The sequence below is a fragment of the Sus scrofa genome, chromosome 9, assembly GCF_000003025.6.
Source record: "Sus scrofa isolate TJ Tabasco breed Duroc chromosome 9, Sscrofa11.1, whole genome shotgun sequence".
Taxonomy (NCBI): domain Eukaryota; kingdom Metazoa; phylum Chordata; class Mammalia; order Artiodactyla; family Suidae; genus Sus; species Sus scrofa.
In genome coordinates, this window is record NC_010451.4 from 92570540 (window position 1) to 92593246 (window position 22707).

The 22707-nt window shown below is 36.5% G+C and overlaps 1 protein-coding gene across 8 annotated transcripts in view; it reads right to left on the bottom strand.

The window, feature by feature from the left end:
• The window catches only part of RUNDC3B (RUN domain containing 3B), a 297986-nt gene that overhangs the window by 44951 nt on the left and 230328 nt on the right, over nucleotides 1-22707 (bottom strand). For all 8 annotated transcript variants that reach the window (XM_021102523.1, XM_021102518.1, XM_021102522.1 and 5 more), the window contains 2 exons: nucleotides 19663-19831; nucleotides 13062-13219 (listed from right to left, as the gene is read on the bottom strand). In XM_021102523.1, coding sequence (XP_020958182.1) covers nucleotides 13062-13219; nucleotides 19663-19831 — 327 coding nt within the window. The remainder of the gene's footprint in view (nucleotides 1-13061; nucleotides 13220-19662; nucleotides 19832-22707) is intronic.

Genomic DNA, 22707 nt, shown 5'->3' on the forward strand with positions numbered 1-22707 from the left:
TTTAGGGCCACACCCATAGCATATGGAAGTTCCCAGGCTAGGGTCCAATCAGAGCCACAGCTGCCAGCCTACACCATAGCCACAGGAATGCCAGACCTGAGGTAAGTCTGAGACATACACCACAGCTCAAGGTAACACCAGATCCTTAACCTACTGAGTGAGGCCAAGGATGGAACCCGAATCCTCATGGATACTAGTCAGGTTCATTACTGCTTAGCCACAATGGGAACTCCCTGTGGTTGGATTCTTAAACCACTACCAAAGTGGGGAATCCTACTGTTTTGTTTTAAAATAGCATTCCACATCCAAGTTATTAAGTGATTGGCTAAAATTCAGTCTGTTAGAATTTTTCACATGAGTATGGGCCAACAAGGATATTTTAATTTTTAATAGAGGCTAATCTCAGGTAAAAATCTATGGTTCCCCAAAGATATTTCAGTATTCCCAGAAAAACGACTTGCTTCTAATAATACTTAAGTTAATGTTTTTTTTACACTGATCTTTCTCATGATGTTTTGCACCTGTGTTTCTGTATGTGCTTTTCCTTTTACCTAGGTAATCTTCCTCTCTTCCTCTCCCTTGGTCACCTAGAGAATGCCTGAAAAGTCCTATTCAAATATTAACTCCTTAGTGATGCTTTCCCTGAACCACCACTACTGTGTTACATTTGTCAAGTGTATATACTTTTATAATTGTACATATACATACATGTTCCTATACACTCATCACATCATTTAGATGTCATTTAGTTAACTTTGATATCCTTAAGATTATCTCATTCATGTCAAAAATTCTCAGTATCTGGTGCAGTTCTTGGAACAAAGTAGGTATTCAATAAATATTTGTTTATACATGAGAAATACTATTTCAATGGTTTATCTTCCAAAAATGGAAATCTGATCTGATACTGGGAACTCCACAGAGCTCCTTAGCATGGCATATAAAGTCCTTTCTCATCTGGGTTCTGTCTCTCTTTTTCTCACACACACACACACCCCTTCTCTCTCTGTCTGAGTTATAAGGAGCCACCATGCATTTTCCTATGTTTGCTCAACTCTTTAATCTCTCTGTCTTTGGCTTTTATTATTTTCTCTGCCTAGAAGGTCCATCTCTTCCTATACTAGACTAGCAAATGTTTAAACCACTTTAAATAATGAGTATAAACATCACCACCTCCTTAAACCCTTTCCAGTTCATTCTCCTTTACAATGACATGCTTTGTTTCCCATTGTATCTATCACAGCACCTGTGACACCTTTATTTCTCTTTAATATTTATGTCTATGCCCTCTGTAAACACTTTGAGGGCCACAACAAGAACAAATTTATTTCTGCATTCTTAGTACCAAGCCCAGCACCTAAGACAGAAGAGGGATTTAATAAATGTCAGTAGAGGAGTTCCCATTGTGGTGCAGCAGAAACGAATACGACTAGGAACCAAGACGTTACAGGTTCGATCCCTGGCCTCACTCAGGGGGTTAAGTATCTGGTGTTGATGTGAGCTGTGGTATAAGTTGTTGACTGTAGCTCTGATTCAACACCTAGCCTTGGAACCTCCATATGCTGTGGGTGCAGCCCTAAAAAGCAAAAACAACACAAACAAAATAAAAAACATCAGTAGAATGAACAATGTTGGAATACAAAACAGTAAATTTTATTGTTATTGAAATAAGCTGTGTCTCACTTTTCTGAATGTAAAGGATAACACAGACTCTTCAAGAAAAAGAACCTTGAAAAAAATCAAATTGCAAAGGAAAATAGCAAATATAGAATATATTCTACTTCAAAACTAAATACCAATGTGTCTTTCTTGCTTAAAATAAAACAGGCGGGTAGCTTTAACGTTCAGGGAAGCAATTCAACTGCTATTAAAAGCATAATAAGTATAACTTTGCTTTGTTAAACATTACAATAAACTTATAGTCTACTGATTCTCTACTCTGACTATATATTCAAATAACTGGGGAAGCACTTAAAAAATACTGATACCCAAATCTTAGATCAATGAAATCAGAGTCTATGATGGTGGGGCCCAGGCACTGAAAAATTTTAAAGCTCCCCTTGTGATCTAATATAATTTTTCTCCCTTGTAAAATAATAACAAAACTACATTCTCTCTGGCTGTTGCTTCCTAGTCTCCTTCAGTGAAGGTGTCTTCCTCCACTTAATCCTTAATTTTCATATTCCTAACAATTCCTTCCACTTCTATTCTCAAAGTCCTCAAATAGATTCCCTGCAAATACAGGGTACAATGGCTTCAAAAACAATATTTTATATTCTTTTGAGCCTTCAATATTACAGTCATTATTTTAAATGAAAGATAAAAAGACAAAAATTTCCAGTTTCGTCTTTCTTGCTTTGATAGATTAGGCGCAAGTCTACTGTTACTTACAAGCTCTTTTAAAAGATGGAGAATCCCATACGCTATACTTTGATAGCAGTGCTTAGCCAATTCAAAGCTATTATTTTGTTCATTTATTTAATTCTTTACTTTGTATGCCCAAACTTGAGGGTTATCCTCTCTCCCTCACTTTGTTCCTTCCCCACTTACTTCAGAGGCTGTGCTGATGCTCATGATGAAGTTATGCTTTTAGCTGCTACATATACATAAGGGAGATAACCCTTGGCACTTAATATTTATTATTTGTGACTCTGAGTATTCCTAAGTGACCCCAAAGGTCCATGATATAAGGCAATTTTAAATTTTGATAAGGCAATACATTTGAAGCCAATGGCTACAAGGAAAGTTTTGAGAGTGAGTCTAGCAAATGCCCAACATCCTTGCAACAAACCTTTGTTATTTTCCACTTACTATTTATTTCTTGATGTACTGTAATTCTCAGGATGCAGTCCAGTGGCTATTTGTGACAGGGCACACTGAGAAAATATTAGGCTTTAATCTTTATGAAAATAAAGGATCTAATAATACAGCATGACTACAGCAATGTGGAATTTTATGCTAATGAGTAGAATGACGAGGTAGAGGGCGCTAAAGTTTGGGAAGTAGAAAGCCATCAAACACAAGGTGTTGATACATTCCATATCCTCACTCTCTTAGAAACACAGAGTAAGAGAGCTACCTACTTCCAGCCTCTCTAGACTGTCTTGGAAGAGGAAATGGACCATCACTTAGGCGCTATTTGTTTATTGTGGGTTTCAGTGTCTGCCATTCACCCAATGTAAACTCTATGAGGGCAGGGACTATGCTTTATTCATCCTGAGTTACTAGCACCTATAACAGCACCTGGCTCTTCATGCATTCTCAATAAATATTTGTTAAGTGAATGACTGAATATTAGAGAAGTTACGAAAGTAATTTAGCACCAAGTAATGAGAATTTACTCTTTATTCATTTGAAGCTTACTAGAACTGGAAAATGCTTATATAGCTTGTGAATACCCTAACTTCATAATGTTAATATAAAAGTGTTCTTTAATTGTACTTTGGGCTTTTGTTAATTTTAGACACAGCCGTGGTATAAATATTCACTTTATATCACTTTACAATTATTCTCCTCCAAATAAAAATTATTTCGAAAGAAGCCTAAAAATGAGCTATATATCAAAAAATTATAAATTATTTACCTATGCGATATTCTTGCCCAAAAAGTTAACCTAAAATCTAACAAAGTCTTTTAAGTGCTTTTCAACTATGTTTGCACTTTAAGAGATTGAAGTATAGCTGATTTACAATATCATATTAGTTTCAGGTGTATAACATAGTGATTTAATATTTTCATGAAGTGTACTCTTTTTAAGATTATTGTAAAATACTGACTATATTCCCAGTGCTGTACATTACATCCTTGTATCTTATTTTATCCTGATTGCACTTTAGACCTTAACTTGATGGTATTCTTTGAAAAGAAAGAAACATTCGTGAGCAATTTAGAACTTCACGAAAACCTCAACTATTTTCTTTTCCCTCTCAGTTTAAAATATAAACCCTGGATCCTTAGAGGAAAGGCTGACTCCAGAGCAGGAAATATATAAGATGAACCTAGGATATTCTGTACCAGAAAGCAAGGAAGTTATCAAAGACAAATGGGTCATGTTAGAAGGGACACAGGAATTAATATGAAGGCATTTCCATTTCTTGTCTCTTTCCTTAGACAAAGACAAGAGAATTTGAGCATCAAATAGAAAAATAAATATAAGTGACACAAGTACACCGAATATACAGACATTTTGACTATAATGAAGAAACAAAACAAAACATTATTCTGTAATGATACACTAAAAATAACTGGCCTTATTGGGAGAGCAGAGTTAGGGGCTGAAAACACAAAGTCTATTTAACCTTTTAACTAGAATACCAAGAAAAACACTAACAATCCTAATAAAATTTAAACCCAATTAAAAATGTGTGTTAAATTCCTATTAAAGAAAGAAATATTACAATAACTACAATGACAATAACTTTAACCACAAAAAAAGTAAAAGCCACTTGATGGAAGAGGGTCTTGTGAGGAAAGGTCAAGGCTGCTGAGACTCAGGCTTGCCATGAAGGCGCGAACAAAATGGACAAAGGTGGGTAACCACAGAACATGTACCTCTGAGTTCTAGTTCAACTGAACCAGAGGAATGCCTGGTGAGGGAGTATTATGTACAGTGAGAGAGTGCCATCTATTGGTGGCCTGCAGTATTTGCCTATATTAGTGTATTTTGTATTCTGCTGATGTTATTTGCTTAGGAACATTAACTTCTAGGAAAAATCAATTATGAACCAAGGTGAGTTCTTTGCCATACTGATATCATCCTCTTTTTTATGACTCTTATATGAGTTAATTCACATTATAAAACATTATATATGACAATTTCACAATCTCAAAAATGAGAGGAAGGAAAACAAAATCTTCATTAGTAGCTAAGTAGGACATCAGGATCTTATTCTGAAAATTAATAATATCCTACAAAAACAGTCATGGTAACCACCAAACAGCTGTGATGAGAGAAAGTTCTTTATAGATGATTCCAGCCAATAAGCATGGAGGGAATAACAATTAGGATATCACTATTTTATAAATCCTAATGAATCAATTGCTATTAGGTCAAGCCATTAGAGGAAAGGCTGATGAGAACATTTACAAAGGAGAAATAAGGCTGTCACTTCAGGCTGTCACCTAAATCCACTCTTCTATCATAAGATCAATAAAAGTGGGACAACCTGTCTGCTTCCCAATATGAGATACACAGCACTACCTATAAAATATTCTTGTCATAAAAGCTAAATTTAACCCAGCAGTGGCTTCCAACGCTGACTACCCATTAGAAGCACCTTTGAAGAGTAAATACATTACACTTGCCTGGGTCCCACATTTGACCAATTAACTCAACAGCTATTGAGGTAAGTCACAGGCAGGCACCTTTGTTTAAAATATATATAGGATCTGGATTAAGACAGCAGAGTAGAAGGATGGGGGTTGACCTTCTCTCATAAAAAGCAACAAAATTACAACCAAATACTGAACAACCTTCAATCAAATAGACTGTGAACTATCAAAAACGGTTATCCTACTCCAGAAGACAGAGGAGGCCATAGCAAGACGGCAGGAAGGGCAATTACGTGATATAAACAAACCCATACCTGCCTGGTGGGCAGCCCACAGACTGAAAAGTAACTGTATCACAGAGACTCACCTAGAGGAGTGAGAGTTCTGAGCTCCATGTCAGGTCCCCATGCCTGGGGTTCTGGCACTGGGAGAAGAAGCTCCCAGAGCATTTGGCAATGAAGGCCAGTGGGGCTTCTGTACAGGAGCTCCACAGGATTGGGGGAAACAAAGACCCCCATTCTTGAAAGATGCACACAAGCTTTCATGTGCACTGAGTCCCAGGGCAAAGCAGAGTCTCCACAGGATTCTGGGTTGGACCTGACTGCAGTTCTTGGAGGATCTCCTGGGAAAAAAGGTGGCAACTGAGGCTCATTGTGGGGGAAGGACACTGGAGGCAAAGGTCTCTGGAATAATCATCAGGGTGTGCTTCTCTGGATAAGGCAATTTTGGAAAAATCTGGCTCCACCCATCAGGTCAAACAATAATCTGAATGGGATCACAGCCCCACCCATCAGCAAAGAGGCTGCCTAAAGACACACAGCCACCTCTAATCTTACTCAGGCACAGAGCCACCTCTAATCACACCCAGAGACAAAGCCCCACCCACCAGAGGGCTAAGAATCAACTGCACCTACCAGTGGGAAGTCACCAGTCCTTCCTATTATGAAGCCTACAGCAAGCCTCCATACCAACTTCAGCCACAAGGGGAGGCAGACATCAGAAGCATGACCGGCTATAACTCTATTGTCTGCAGAAAGGAGACCACACCAAAAACCTATACAAAATTAAAAGGCAGAGAACTATAATTTAAATAAGGAGCAAGAAAAAAGCCCCAGAAAAACAGCTAAGTTGTCTGGAGATTATCAATCTCCAGAAAAAGACTTTAGATTGATGATAGTGAAGATGATTCAAGATCTTGGAAATAAACTGGAGGCAGAAGAACAAACAAGTGAGGTGGAGGACAGACTAGTGGAAATCACTGATGTGAAACAGAAAAGAGAAAAAAGATTGAAAACAAATGAGACAGTCTAAGAGAACTCTGGGGAAACATTAAAGGCACCAACATCCATATTAAAGGGGTGCCTGAAGAAGAAGAGAGAGAGAAAGGGCCAGAAAAAATATCTGAAGAGATAAAAGCCCAAAACTTCCCTAAAATGGGAAAGGAATCATATACTCAAATCCAGGAAGCACAACAAGTACCATATAAAATTAACCCAAGGAGGAACACCAAAGACACATATTAATCAAACTGACCAAAAGTAAAGACAAAGGGAAAATACTGAAAGAAACTAGGGAAAAGAAACAAACAACGTACAAGGGAACCCCGATAAGATTATCAGCAGATTTTTCAGGAGAACCTCTGCAGGCCAGAAGTGAGTGACATGATATATTTAAAGTGATGAAATAAAAAAAAAACTCCAACCACGATTACTCTACCCAGCAAGGCTCTCATTCAGATTTGAAGGAGAAATCAAAAGCTTTATAGACAAGCAAAAGCTATGAGAATTCAGTACCACTAAACCAGCTTTACAAAGAATACTAAAGGAACTTCTCTAGGCAGAAAAGAAAAGGCCACAACTAGACACAAAAATATTACAAATGACAAGGCTCACCAGCAAAGGATACATACAGTAAAGGTAGGAAATCATCCACACACAAATATGCTACAAAAATGAGAAATAAGAAGAGAGGAGTTCCCGTCATGGCTCAGTGGTTAACGAATCTGACTACGAACCATGAGGTTTTGGGTTTGATCCCTGGCCTTGCTTAGTGGGTTAAGGATCCAGTGTTGCCGTGAGCTGTGGTGTGGGTTGCAGACACGGCTCGGATCCCGAGTTGCTGTGGCTCTGGTGTAGGCCAGTGGCTATAGCTCCGATTAGATCCCTAGCCTGGGAACCTCCATATGCCGTGGGAGTGGCCCAAGAAAATGGCAAAAAGACAAAAAAAAAAAAAAGAAAAATAAGAAGAAGAGGAGGGTAGAAATGCAGGACACTGGAGATACACTTTCAATTAAAAGACCAACAACTTAAAACAATCTTGTATGTATACAAACTATATAAATACTTCAGAGTAACTGCCAAGCAAAAATCTATAATAGAGACACACACAAATAAGAAAAATCAACTCAAATATAACACTAAAGACAGTCATCAAACCACAAGAGAAGGGAAGAAAAAAGAGCAACAAAAACAAATCCAAAACAGTTAATAAAATGGCGATAACACACACACCAATAATTACCTTAAACGTATATGGACTAAGTACCCCAACTAAAAGACATAGACTGGCTGAATGGATACAAAAACAAGAACCATATATATGCTGTCTTCAAGAGACCCACTTCAGTTCTAGGGACACACACAAATTGAAAGTGAGAGGATGGAAGAAAATATTCCATGCAAACAAGAATCAAAAGGGAGCTGGAATAGCAATACTCCTATCAGACAAAATAGACCCTAAAATAAAGAATATTGTAGGAGACAAAGAAGGACATTATATAATGATCAAAGGATCAATCTGGGAGTTTCTGTCATGGCTCAGTGGTATTGAACCTGACTAGGATTCATGAGGATGTGGATTTGAACCATGGCCCTGCTCAGTGGGTTAAAGATCTGGCACCACTGTGAGCTGTGGTGTAGGTCACAGAAGTGGCTTGGATCATGCACTGTGGTGTAGGCTGGAAGCTGTAGCTCCGATTTGACCCTAGCCTGGGAACTTCCATGTGCCGTGAGTGTGGCCCTAAGAAGGAAAAAAAAAAAAAAGAGAATGATCCAAGAAGAAGATATAAAAATTGTAAATATAAATGCATCTAATATAGGATCACCTCAATATATAAGTTAATTGCTAACAGCCTTAAAAGGAGAAATTGACAATAACACAATAATAGTGGGGGACTTTAACACCCCACTTACAGCAATGGACAGATCATCCAGACAGAAAATCAACAAAAAAACACAAGCCCTAAATGACACATAGACCAGATGGACTTAATGGATATTTATAGAATATTCCATCCAAAAGCAGCAGAATACATATTCTTCTCAAGTACACATGGAACATTCTCTAGGATAGATGACATTCTGGGTCACAAATTAAGCCCTGGTAAATTTAAGAAAACTGAAATCATATCAAGCATCTTTTCTGACCACAACGCTATATGACTGGAAATCAACAACAAGAGAAAAACTGCAAAAAACAGAAACATGTGGAGACTAAACGATACACTATTAAACAACCAATGGATCACTGAAGAAATCAAAGAAGAAATTAAAAAATACTTAAAAGCAAATGACAATAAAGACAGAATAATCCAAAACCTACGTGATCCAGCAAAAGCAGTTCTAAGAGGGAAGTTCATTGCAATGTAAGCCTACCTCAGGAAACAAACAAACAAAGTTCAAATAAACAACCCTAACTTTACCCCTAAAGCAACTAGAGAGAGAAGAACAGACAAGACCTAAAGTTAGCAGAAGGAAAGAAATAATAAGTATCAGAGCGGAAATAAATGAAACAGAGGAGTTCCCATTACTGCCTAGTGGAAATGAATCTGACTAGGAACCATAAGATTGCGGGTTTGATCCCTGGCTTTGCTCAGAGGGTTAAGGATCCAGCATTGCTGTGAACTGTGGTGTAGGTCACAGACATGGCTTGGATCCTGTGTTGCTGTGGCTGTGGTGTAGGCCGATAGCTGTAGCTCTGATTCAACCCCAAGTCTGGGAACCTCCATATGCTGTGGTGCGGCCCTGGAAAGCAAAATAAATAAATAAAAAAATGAAATAGAGATGAAGAAAACCATAAAAAGATCAATGAAACTAAAAGCTGGTTCTTTGAAAAGATCAACAAAATTGATAAACCCTTAGCCAGACTTATCAAGAAAAAGAGAGGACTCAAATCAGTAAAATTACAAGTGAAAAAGGAGAAGTAACAATGGATATCACAGAAATATAAAGGATCGTAAGGGACTACTATATGTAACTATAGGCCAATAAACAGAAAACCTAGAAAAATGGACAAATTCTTAGAAAAGTGCAATCTTCCAAGACTAAACCAAGATGAAACAGAAAAGATGAACAGACCAATCACAAGAACTGAAACTGAAACTGTGATTAAAATACTTCCAACAAACAAAAGTCCAGGACCAGATAGCTTCACAGGCAAGTTCTATTAACATTTAGAGAAGAGCTAACACCTATCCTTCCGAAACTATTCCAAAAAAATTGCAGAGGAAGGGATACTCCCAAATTCATTCTATGAGGCCACCATCACCCTGATACCAAAACAAAAGATACCACAAAAAAAGAAAATTACAGGCCAATTTCACTGATGAACATAGATGCAAAAATCCTCAACAAAACACTAGCAAACTGAATCCAACAATACAGTAAAAGGATTGTACGCCATGATCAAATGGGTTTTATTCCAGGGATGCAAGGATTCTCCAATATCCACAAATCAATCACTGTGATACACCACATTAACAAATTGAAGAACAAAACCCTCATGATTCTCTCAACAGATGCAGAAAAGGCTTTTGACAAAGTCCAAATACTTTAATTCTGATCGGTGGACTTAATGTTTTACTTTTTGCTGTGGTAGCTTAAAGAAATTGAAAACAATTGTAAAGCTCCTTTGCAAAGCCAGGAAGATCAATGACACTGCCGTGATGGACGTATGATACAGATTCTTTTTCAAACTAAAAACTTTGAAAGTCTGCTTCCTTTAAATTGTCAGATATAAAATAAATGCGATACATTCAAATTTAATTTTTCAAATGAAAATATCTCTGTGATAAAATAAAAACTAATTACATAATTATTTTTAAGTTAAAAGCATTTAGACAAATCATCAGTATTGCTTGCCAAAGATAAATCGAATTATTTTTTTAATCTTTTAATTTTAAAGAAATAACCAGAAAACTCTATTGTTTGCTTCATAATAAATACATACATACATATATATATTTTGTTTGTTTGTTTGTTTTTGTTTTTGTCTTTTTAGGGCTGCACACAGGGCATATGGAGGTTCCCAAGCTAGGGGCTGAATTGGAGCTGTAGCTGCTGGCCTACGCCACAGCCACAGTGACAGCAACGCAGGATCCGAGCTGCGTCTGTGACCTACACCATAGCTCATGGCAACACCAGATCCTTAACCCACACCAAGTCAGGCCAGGGATTAAACCTGCATGCTTGTGGATGCTAGTCAGATTTGTTTCTGCTGAGCCACGACGGGAACTCCCTGATTCATAATATTTTTATCCCTGCTAATAGCAGTGATGGGTTTCAGGAGCTATTAATTGGCACCTTACAACATAGGGCACACCATCTTTAAAATCTTAGAAAAAATTTAAGAAATAATATATGAACATAATTCTTTTCATCAAGATACAAATTCCCAGAAAACATTAAACTTTTATGTTTCTTAATAAAAACTTTACTTAAAAAAATCATCTTTTATATTTACTTAGAGTATCTTCTTGTAAAAATTACATGTTAATTACAAAAGGAACAGCAGTAACTACTTAGAACAGAAAAACACCTTAACCAAATGATTAAAATTAACATCACTGGAGTTCCCGTCGTGGTGCAGTGGTTAGCGAATCCGTCTAGGAACCATGAGGTTGCGGGTTCCGTCCCTGCCCTTGCTCAGTGGGTTAAGGATCCAGCATTGCCATGAGCTGTGGTGTAGGTTGCAGACATGGCTTGGATCCTGCATTGCTGTGGCTGTGGCATAGGCCAGTGGCTACAGCTCCGATTAGACCCCTAGCCTGGGAACCTACATATGCTGAGGGAGCGACCCAAGAAATGCCAAAAAAAAAAAAAAAGACAAAAAAAATTTAACATCACTGGAGTTCCTGTTGTGGCTCAGCAAATTAAGAACCCAACTAGTCTTATGTGAGGATGCGGGTTCGATCCCTGGACTTTTTCAGTGGGTTAAAGGACCTGGAGTTGCCACAAGCTGCAGCATAGGTCACAGATATGGCTCAGATCTGGTGTTGCAGTGGATGTGGTGTAGGCCAGAAGCTGCAGCTCTGATTCCATCCCAGCCCTGAAACTTCCATATGCTGCAGGTGAGGCTATTAATAAAATAAAATAAAATTAAATTAAATTAACATCACTAATAAAAAGCCAACAGACTTCATGGACCTTTGAATGTGATTATTTTGAGGATACACCACTTATGTTATATTCCAGCCATAAATGGATAAGCTCATTCTTATCACAATGAAAAACAAACAAATTCAAATTGAGGGATAGCCTGTAAAATTACTAACCTGCATTCTTAGAAATACCTATCTCTCGTGAGACAATAACTGAAAAACCATTCTAAGTTAAAAGTGACTAAAGAGACTGACAACCAAATGTGAAATGTGATCCTAGATTCGACTCTATACCAAAAAATCAAAAGCAATATAGATATTACTGAGGCAATTGATGAAAGTGAAATAGGAATTATAGGCAAAATGGAAGCATTGTATTGATTTAAATTTCCAAAATTGACAGCTGAATGGTGTGTATTTAATGGCATTTTTTTTTTCTTTTTTGACTGCCCTGCAGCATATGAAGTTCCCAGGCCAGGCATCAGATCCAAGCTGTAGTTAGGACCTAAGCCACAGCTGCAACAATGCTGGAAACTCAACCCACTGAGCCAGACCACAGGGGGATCTCCAGGGGATCTCCAAACTGTAGATATTTAAGAGAGTGTCTCTGATTTTGGGAAAGACACACTAGAGTAACAAAGGATAAAGAAATATTATGTATGCAATCTCTCAAATGGTTCAGGAAATCATATGTTTGTATGACATGTTTGATGACAGATGCGGTAAAATGATGAAAATTGGTGAATCTAGGAAGGGGTACATGGGAATTATTTTGTACTATACTTGCAAATTTTCTCAAAGTTTGAAATTATTTCAAAACCAAAAATTTAAAAATCATCTTTAAGATTAAGTAAATATTACTATGAAAAGATTTTCACCATAAAAAACAAACTGATAAAATTAAGTTTGACAAAATTGTATGATTATTTAGTACAAATGCTTTGAACAGTGTAAGTTAAGGAGCTGTACCAGAATGTGGAACAATACACAGTTTTCCTCATGAACAAAAATGTCTTGCAGTGGAAAAAAAGTCAGCTCTACTAAACTATACTTAGTGACATTCTGGCACAACCTGGTAACATACAGTTTATATACAGGCACTGTACTTTGAGTAATACCAGTCTTATATACAATCTTTTTGAAATCAGTCAATCAACCACTAAATAACTTTTTTAAATTAACATTTAACTGTAAACAGCACAACTGAAGGTGAGTTTTATTTTCTTTCTGTATTTTGTAACGTTTCTACAGTGAGCATGGATTACTTTTATAAGAAATAAGTAATTTTTTAAAAAAGAGTAAGCACAAACGAACAGTAAGCAACCAGATTTCTTTGAACTTGAACCTTAGGTCAAACATGACATTTTTTGTAATTCTACTACTGGCAAATTTTTTTCCAAAAGGTTTCACTTACAGCTGATCTTGAAGCTCCACAATTATGTATTCTAATTGTTCCTTTTCCAGTTTATGAGCCAGATCAGAGTCTTCAATCCTCTGTAGCAGTATTTTGTTTTGGGAGACAGATTCAGACAGCTGGTTCTCTCGAAGTCGTAAGAGTTCTTCGAGATAACCCTGGAAATACAGATCACCAAGATACAGCAAGTGCAAAAATTCTAATACACATCTTGAAGATAAATGCTGAATAGACTAAATGCTATTCTTACCCATACTGCAATGAAATCATTTCAAAGAATCACTGATGAAATGGTAAAAAAAATAATTGTTTTAATTGAATAACAAATTTAACATACCTTCTCCATTATTTAAAGCTCTTCCTTAAAGTTCAGTAAAATATGTTTGTAATTTAAGGTAAAACTTACTTAAAACATTATAATTTCTAAGCACCACAACAGTGATAACACTAAGTGCCTCCTAGCTTCAAAATACAGACCTAGTTACAGAATGATCATTCAAAACCTGTCTCTATATGATTATTTTTCAAAAACAGTTATTAAAATTTTAGTGTTAACAAATTAGTGTGATGTGGTATGATATCTAGGTTAGGCCAGCAATCTTAGGGATTGCCTTGTGTCATATTCCAGTTCTACTATTTATAAGCTATGTGTACATGGTTGGGTAAATTACTTAATCTCTCTGTGCCTTAGCTTCACCATCTAAAAAGGTGGGAACAATAATTTAAACTAGTTGAGAAGATCAAATGAATCAATAGAGGTAAAGCGCTTAGAATACTGCCTGGTACCCTGTATGGAATATATAATTCCTAGCTATTATTATTAGCAAACTTCTAACAGATATGATATTTCTTAGATCCTCTCTTTTCACTCATTTATTGTTTCTTTGTCCTTTTGCTCTGCTTATAGGAGTCTTCACTGAATTTATCCTCCAAATCCTTAACTTAAATGTTTCAATTTAGGAAATCTTTTAAATTTCCAATATTTTTTCATGTTTCCTACTGCTCCCTTATCATGGCATTCTATTCTTTTTAGATACAACATACCTTCAAATTCATCTCAGGATATTAATTACAATCTTTTTCTTAAAGTATTCTTCTATATCATTTATTATTCTTTCATACATAACTTTTTCAGCTATTTTGGCTTTACGACACATATCACTAGTAACTAATACTGTTCCTATCATTAAAATGATACTGAAATTAAAGTTAACTTTTACAGGAGTTCCCATCATGGCTCAGAGATAATGAACCCAATAGTATCCATGAGGAGGTGGGTTCAATCCCTGGCCTCACTCAGTGGGTTAAATGATCTGGTGTTGCCGTGAGCTGTGGCATACGTAGGTCGCAGACATGGCTCGGATCTGGCATGGCTGTGGCATAGGCCAGCAGCTACAGCTCCAATTCAAACCCTAGCCTGGAAAACTCCATATGCTGTGGGTGTGGCCCTTAATAAAAATAGTTAACTTTTACAAATATATGCACACATACAGCTTAATATAGGCTATATATGATTGTTTATAAACATCAGTGATTAGCCAATATTTAAATATCCATCACCTAGATTTCAGAGCCCTTAGAATGTTTTTCCCTGATCATCATCTCCTGCCTCCTCTGCAAAGGTAGCAATATCCTGAGATATCTGTTTATCATCCCCTTGCTTTCCTTCTTTACCACAAACGTATGTCATCTTAATGCATTGTTTAGTTTGGCTGGGTTTTATGTGTATTCTCTTGAAATCTGCTTTTTCATTTACAATGATAAGTCTAGCTAGAGTTTATTCGCTCTCAAAAACGGATAGTATTCTGCTGTACAAACAGTGCAGCTTATCCATTCACTCTCCTGTGAATGGCCATTTGGATTATTTTAGATTTTAAAGGGGACCTTCTGTATAGCCCTGAGAACTCTATCCAATATTCTGTGATAATCTATGTGGGAAAAGAGCCTGAAAGTGAATGGATGTGTGTACATGTATAACCGAATCACTTTGTTGTACAGCAGAAATTATCACAACACTGTAAATCAACTACTTCAATAAAACTCTAAAAGATGAAAAACAATCCAATTTACTGGAACCTTCAGTTATATGATAACTGCTACACACATCTGAGAGCTTCTAGGAGAAGCTATTGGTATTGATAAGTAATATTTATAAAAATTCTTCATCTAAGTTTTCTAAGGTACTGACATAAAAGTGTTAAAATTATTAACAATTAGGGGGTTTCCATTGCATTTACAGTTTTGTCTGCTCTTTTAATTCTTAAAATTGTCTATCTGTGCCTTAATTCTTAAATTTAATAATGGTTGAGACTATTTCATTAGTATTTACAGATAATCAGTTTTTGGCTTTATTAATTTCATTAGTATATATTATTTCATTATTTCATTATTTCATTAGTATATATTATTTCATTAGTATATGCTCTTCTTTTTCAACTGGTTTGATTGTTTTCATCTACTTCTTGGATGCTTAGCTTTTTAATTTACATTCTTTCTTTTCTAAGGTAAATAATGCTCTCAGTACTGCATTAGTTGAAAATTAGTACTATTAATATGCATTGTTTCCATTCATGTTCATTTCTAAGTATTTCCTCATTTCATTTTAACCCATAATTTGGAAGACTTTATTTTTTAAAATCTCCATTGGTGGACTTCAGGTGGTGGTAAACTTTTTCTTTTTTGTCTTTTTTTTGCTATTTCTAGGGCCGCTCCTGCGGCATATGGAGATTCCCAGGCTAGGGGTCGAATCGGAGCTGTAGCCACCGGCCTACGCTAGAGCCACAGCAACTCGGGATCCGAGCAGAGTCTGCAACCTACACCACAGCTCACGGCAACGCCAGATCGTTAACCCACTGAGCAAGGGCAGGGACGGAACCCGCAATCTCATGGTTCCTAGTCGGATTCGTTAACCACTGCGCCACAACGGGAACTCCAACTTTTTCAATTGGATGTAACTTTACTGCATTGTGATCACTACTATATTATTTGATATTTGTGGATATCTCTTTTGTGACTTAGTATACTCCATAAAAATTGCCCTATGTGTGCTTGAAAAGAATGTGTATTCTAATTGTTAGCATTTATCATATTTTAGATCAAGCCAACTAATTGCATTGTTCAGGTTCATTACAGCCTTACCAATGTTCTCTCCATTTAATCTGTAAATTATTAGAATGTTAAAAATTTCTACTATAACTAAGAATTTATCCATTTCTCCTGGATATTCTATCAATTTCTGTGTCCTATTTTTCATGGCTATACTGTTAAATACATGTAAGTTCAGCACCATTATCCATTCGTGGTGAGTTCTTTTTAAAAAAGACAATGGAGAGTTCCTGCCATGGCTCAGTGGAAACAAATCTGACTAGCATCCATGAGGATGCAGGTGCGATCCCTGGCCCCACTCATTGGGTTAAGGATCCAGTGTTGTGGTGAGCTGCGGTGTAGGTCACAGACGCGGCTCAGATCTGGCGCTGCTGTGGCCATGGTGTAGGCCAGAAGCTACAGCTCCAATTCTACCCCTAGCCTGGGAACTTGCATATGTCGTGAGTGCAGCTCTAAAAGAAAGCAAAAAAATTAAAAAATTAAAAAAATTTTAAAAAGACAATGTCTTTCTTTAGTCTTAATAATGCTTTTTGCTTTAATGTCTATGTTGAATGATATTAATACAGAATTATTTTGGTTAGGATTTGCCTATTATATTTTTATTCTCCTAATTTAAACTTTTTTGTGTCACTATTCTATGTATGACTCTTATAGACAGCATATAATTAAAATTTATGATTTAAAAAAATTAAGAATTTGTCTTATTTGGCAAGTTTACATCATTTACAGTGACATTCAGTCTTTCGGTTATACTGAGGTTTATTTCTACCACTTTATGTTTTCTTTATACATCCTTACTTTTTCTCATTTGCTCCTTTGTACTGTATTCATCAAATTTTCCTCATTTCTTTCTCATTTTAAGTTTAAAAGCTAATTTTAAAAGCTAATTCTTTGTCTTTTAATTGCAACTTGGAAAGCAGGCATACATATTAAAAAAATGTGTCTATACTCCTTTATTGTAATACAAAGACCTCAAAAGGCTTTAGCTCTGGAGTTCCCATTGTGGCAGAGCTGAAACGAATTCAACTAGTATCCATGAGGATGCGAGTTCAATCCCTGGCCCCGCACAGTGGGTTAAGGATTCAGTGTTGCCGTGAGCTGTGGTGTAGGTCACAGATGCAGCTTGGATCTGGCATTGCTGTGACTGTGGTGTAGACTGGCAGCTATAGCTGACCTCCAGCCTGGGAACTTTCATATGCTGTGGGTGTGCACCCCCGCCCATCAAAAAAAAAGGCTTTAGCTTCAATCACCCTCTCTCACTCTTTATGATATTATTAGGTAGTGTTTTAGTTCCATTTTGCTTCCCAGGGTGGGCTGCAGCCAGAACTAATTGTTAAGCTTCAGACATTTGGTAATTCAGTTTTTAAAACACTGCCATTATTAAAAATTAAATTACACAAACTTAAAATTAAATAAATTACATTAAAAGCAAGGAAATAACTACTCAAGATCCATCACTTCCCAAATGTTTTATTACTATCTGTGTTCTTCAAGTCATTTATATTTCCTGTGTCTGTCTTGTAGAAATACTATATAATGGTGACGTACTGTCCATTTCTTCCCAATTCAGCATTCAGTGACATACACCGGTAATTTTAAGGTGGCCGTGGTGGGAGTATCTATCCTGGATAAATCGGCAAATGTTACAAATCAGGGCTCATCTATTTCCTCAGCAAAATCTATTTTTTTAAAAAATTATTTAACCATAGTTGACTTAAATGTTGTATTAGCTGCAGGTGTATAACAAAGTGAATCATATATATACATATATGAATATGTATATATATGAATATATATATTCTCCATTCTTTTTTCCAATATGTTATTAAAAACTATTGTTTTTAATACATATATGAATATGTATATATGAATATACATTTTCCAATATAAGTTATTAAAAACTATTGTTTTTATATACATATTGAATATGTATATATATTATTATATATATATTCTCCATTCTTTTTTCCAATATAAGTTATTAAAAACTATTGAGTAGATTTCCTTGTGCTATACAGTAGGTTCTTATTGATTACCTATTAAAAGCTAGTTGTTAAACATATTCCAGAACACCACTGCCATCCCATCTTATTCATTAATATTGCTGTTGTTGTTTTTTAATTTATCAATTTCTTCTTCTTCTTCTTTTTTTTTTTTTTTGTCTTTTTGCCATTTTCTTGAGCTGCTCCCCCCGGCATATGGAGGTTCCCAGGCTAGGGGTCGAATTGGAGCTGTAGCTGCTGGCCTACACCAGAGCCACAGCAACGTGGGATCTGAGCCTCGTCTGCAGTCTACACCACAGCTCATGGCAATGCTGAATCCTTAACCCACTGAGCAAGGGCAGGGATCGAACCACAACCTCATGGTTCCTAGTCGGATTCATTAACCACTGAGCCATGACGGGAACTCCTATTTATCAATTTCTGTGCTTACTCTGGCATTTAGCATATCATTTCTGCCTTCTAGGTTCAGTTTCCATCTTGAATGATAGTGGGCCTGGATCTGCTGCTCCCCTGGTGATATTAAAACACAAGTAGCTCAGTTAAGGGAATGGCCCCTCACTGCCACCCCAGGAGCCTGCAGTGGCTTTAGCTCATGACTTATTTCTCTTGATTTTAGGCCTGTCCTTGTTTACAGTACTTAGCTCCTATTCTTTGAGAAAGCAGTTCTGTATGAAACTCTTTCAAAACTTTATTCTACTCAGAATTTTCAAATTTTTGCAATGTTAAGACGTTCAGATTATCTTCATCTGACTTCTTGCTGGATTTTTCTTTAACAGGATATTAAATTTTTCTTCATATACATTACATATATTTTTATAGCTTCTGTAAGCAGGATCTTCTTTATATTTCCTAACTAGTAGTTTCTGTCTACAGAAAATCTCTTCATATTTGTAAATTTTCTTTGTAGCCATTTTCCTTGGTGTATTTTTTATTGTTCTCTTATTTCTACTGCTAATTCCATTGGTCTTTCCCTATAAAGAACATCTATGAATAATGATATTTGAAAGGAAGGGTAGAGCGAAACTAGCTATCAGAATAAAAAAGAAGAGGTTAGAACTCAAGATGATAGAGTTTATATTCCATTTTGTTATATATTCCACTTTGACTACTAAAGTGATTAAAACACAAGAGCTGCTAAAATACCTGATTTTAAAAAAAGAGTGAAAGGCATACATGGAATTTCTTAGGCAATCACTGCATTTTTACAAATCAATCTTTCATAAAATTAATCACAGTAATATCTCAAACATATAAATGAAATTGCATACAGAATGACTTATTTTTATATTAAAACATAAATTAGAAAAAATTTAACAAATAAAAGCCTCTCCTAAAACTTGTCCTGATTTTTAATTAAGAGGAAGACAATCCAAGAACAGAAAGGAAGTAGCAATAGGTCAAAACTTATATTCAGCTAAAAGATCTTTTGGTAGTGATGGTCCAAAGGCAGTAACTAAAACTAAATTAAATGACTTTTGACAACTGATAAATACCTTCTGTTCCAGGGTTAGTTGATATTTTTGTTTAACTCTCTTACACTTGTTGAACCAACTATTCTCATCCATGATGAAAGGTGGCCCAACGTTCTCCGGAGTGCTGCTTTCACTACCACTGCTTCCCAAAGTCCTCAGCTCCTCCTCATCACTGCTGATGCTATCAGAACTGAGAAGATTAAAATTTTTAAAATAAATGAAGTTCATAATATGCTTCACTTTGACTTTTTTTCCCACTTTTGCATTTTAGGGCCACGTCTGTGGGATATGGAAGTTCCTAGGCTAGGGGTCCAATCGGAGCTGCAGCTGCCAGCCTACACCACAGCTCATGGTAACACCAGACACTTATCCCATTGAGTGAGGCCAGGATCAAACCCTCATCCTCATGAATTCTAGGTGGATTCACTTCTGCTGCACCACAACAAGAACTCCTCACTTTGACTGTTAAGAAATACTTCTGTATTTCCAAGCTACTAGTGAGCAAGCTCCAAAATATTTAGCACTAACTAAACAACTACAATATAGAAGACAAATAAGGTTTAGATATAGGGCATTAACACAAAAACTGTGAGGATGTCCTGAGGAAAGAAAAGACTTCCAAAGAAGAGAACCAGAAATGCCACATGTGCAGTGAAGAGCTTTCTAGCTGGGTTTTTTACATTGTCCCATATGGATCACTACCTGTTCGATCTCTATTGCAAGGCAGAAAGAGCACCTCCATGGAGTTTCAGTTGTGGTTCAGCAGGTTAAGAACCCAATGTTGTCTCTGTGAGAATGCAGGTTCAGTCCCTGGCCTCAATCAATGGGTTAAGGATCCAGTATTGCTGCAAGCTGTGGCAGGCTGCAAATGTATCTAAGATCAAGTGTTGCTGTGGTTATGGCGTAGGCCCCAGCTGCAGCTGCAATTCAACCAGTAGCCTGGGAATTTCCACATGCTGCAGATTCAGCCATAAAAAAGAAAAAAGAGCCTTCCAGTCTGCTGTCAGCAGGTAATAATATCAGGGTAGTGTTCAAGATCAGCTCAGCTCTGACAAAGAGAAGATAATAGTCATGCCTGTGCATTTTCTATTGGGGGAAAAGAAGGTGAGGTAGAGAGAATAGCCATTACAATTCATATCTAAAATTCCTTATGACATAAATATGGTATAGGAATACAGAAAAAGGTGGGAAAAAAGTAAAAGAGAAACTAAATGGAGAGGAAAGTGTGCTAAGATGGCTGTCTGGTTCAGAAAAAAAATATAGGAAAAAAAGAACAGGGAAAATAAATTTTACAATATCATTAATGACATTAACATATAGGAAAAAGAGCATAAACATAGTTTATATAACCTTCAAGGTACACAAATAAACTCTATTCTATCAAACAGAGGAGCAAAATAAGAAAATACAGTAGGAGTTCCAGTTGTGGCTTAGAGGTAATGAACCTGACTAGAATCCATGAAGATGCAGGTTCAATCCCTGGCCCAGCTCACTGGGTTAAGGATCCAGTATTGCCATAAGCTGTGGTGTAGGTCATGGACGTGACTTGGATCCCATGTTGTGCAGCTGTGGCTGTGTGTGGCCAGCAGCTGTAGCTCCGATTTGACCCCTAGCCTGGGCACTCCCATATGCTGTAGGTGCAGGCTTAAAAAGCAAGCAAACAAACAAAAAAACCAAAAGTACCCCAGTAAATTCAAAACAAAAAATAAGCACTAATACAAAACAAATTATAAAAACCTTAAATGAATTAAACTCAACAACCAGAAGTCAGGTGCTCAGCTTTGATTAAGACAAATAAGGGCCAATAATTAAGGTGTCTATAAGTTACACATAAATAGGAACAATTAACATTAAAAAAATGGGAGTTACCTGGTAGCCTAGCAGCTTGTGATTTAGCATTGTCACTGCTGTGGATCAGACTCGATCACTGGCCCAGGAACTTCCACATGCTGCAGGTGCAGCCAAAAAAAAATTAAATTAAAAAGATGGAAACACACCAAGAAAATATGAACCAAAAGAACTTCAGGTCAGAAATTATAAATCTGAAGGTTAAGATAGATATTATGGTAGAAATTATGGTAAGGATCAATGAAGGATATTATATATTTCATCCTCTCTGGTCTTTGTTAGCATCTGTTGGGTTCCTGAGTCTGGGGTCCAAGCAAATTGCTGATTTGAATCAGACATGATGAGATGTTCCCAGTAAATGATCCCAAAACAAACCAATAAGCAAACACACAAGCAAAGGAAATTCACCTGTCACATTTTTGGCTTTGGGTAAACTTGGAGAAAAGAAAGCAGTGGCTGATAATAAAGTTCCAGCTTTTAAAAATAGGCCAATTGAACTTTAGATGTTATTTGACATTAAAATTTAAATGAATGAGTAAAAAAATTAGATGAAATTGAGGTGGAAATTAGTAAAATTGAGGTAGATATGAAGAAATTATATACATATATATTTATATATTATTATTATTTTTTTTTTTTGCTTTTTAGGGCCACACCCGAGACTTATGGAAGTTCCCAGGCGAGGGGTTCAATCAGAGCTGCAGCTGCCGGCCTACACCACAGCCACAGCAATGCCAGATCCAAGCTGTGTTTACAACCTGCACCACAGCTCACAGCAACACCAGATCCCCGACCCACTAAGTGAGGCCATGGATTGAACCTGATTCCTCATGGAGACTAGTTGGGTTCGTTTCTGCTGTGCCATAATGGGAACTCCCCAAGAAATTATACTGATTAAAGATTTTCAAAGTGCTAAGAAAAAAAAAATAACTGCTATGCTAGGATAGCATGTACAGAAAGAGAGCAATATAAGTATATTTTCAGAAAACTAAAACTTGAGGGATGTACCAGCAAATTCTCACTAAAAGAACTTCCTAATGGCTGTAATTCAAGAAAATGATCCAAGAAGAAACAAAGAAAATAGTTAACCTATGGAAAAACTGTAAACAAATACTGAGAGTATGAAACACTACTAATGATGCCCACTTTATGTATTTTAAATAAATCAATGACAGACTTAAAATTTTGGAAGGTAATAGCATATGTTATGAATGAAAT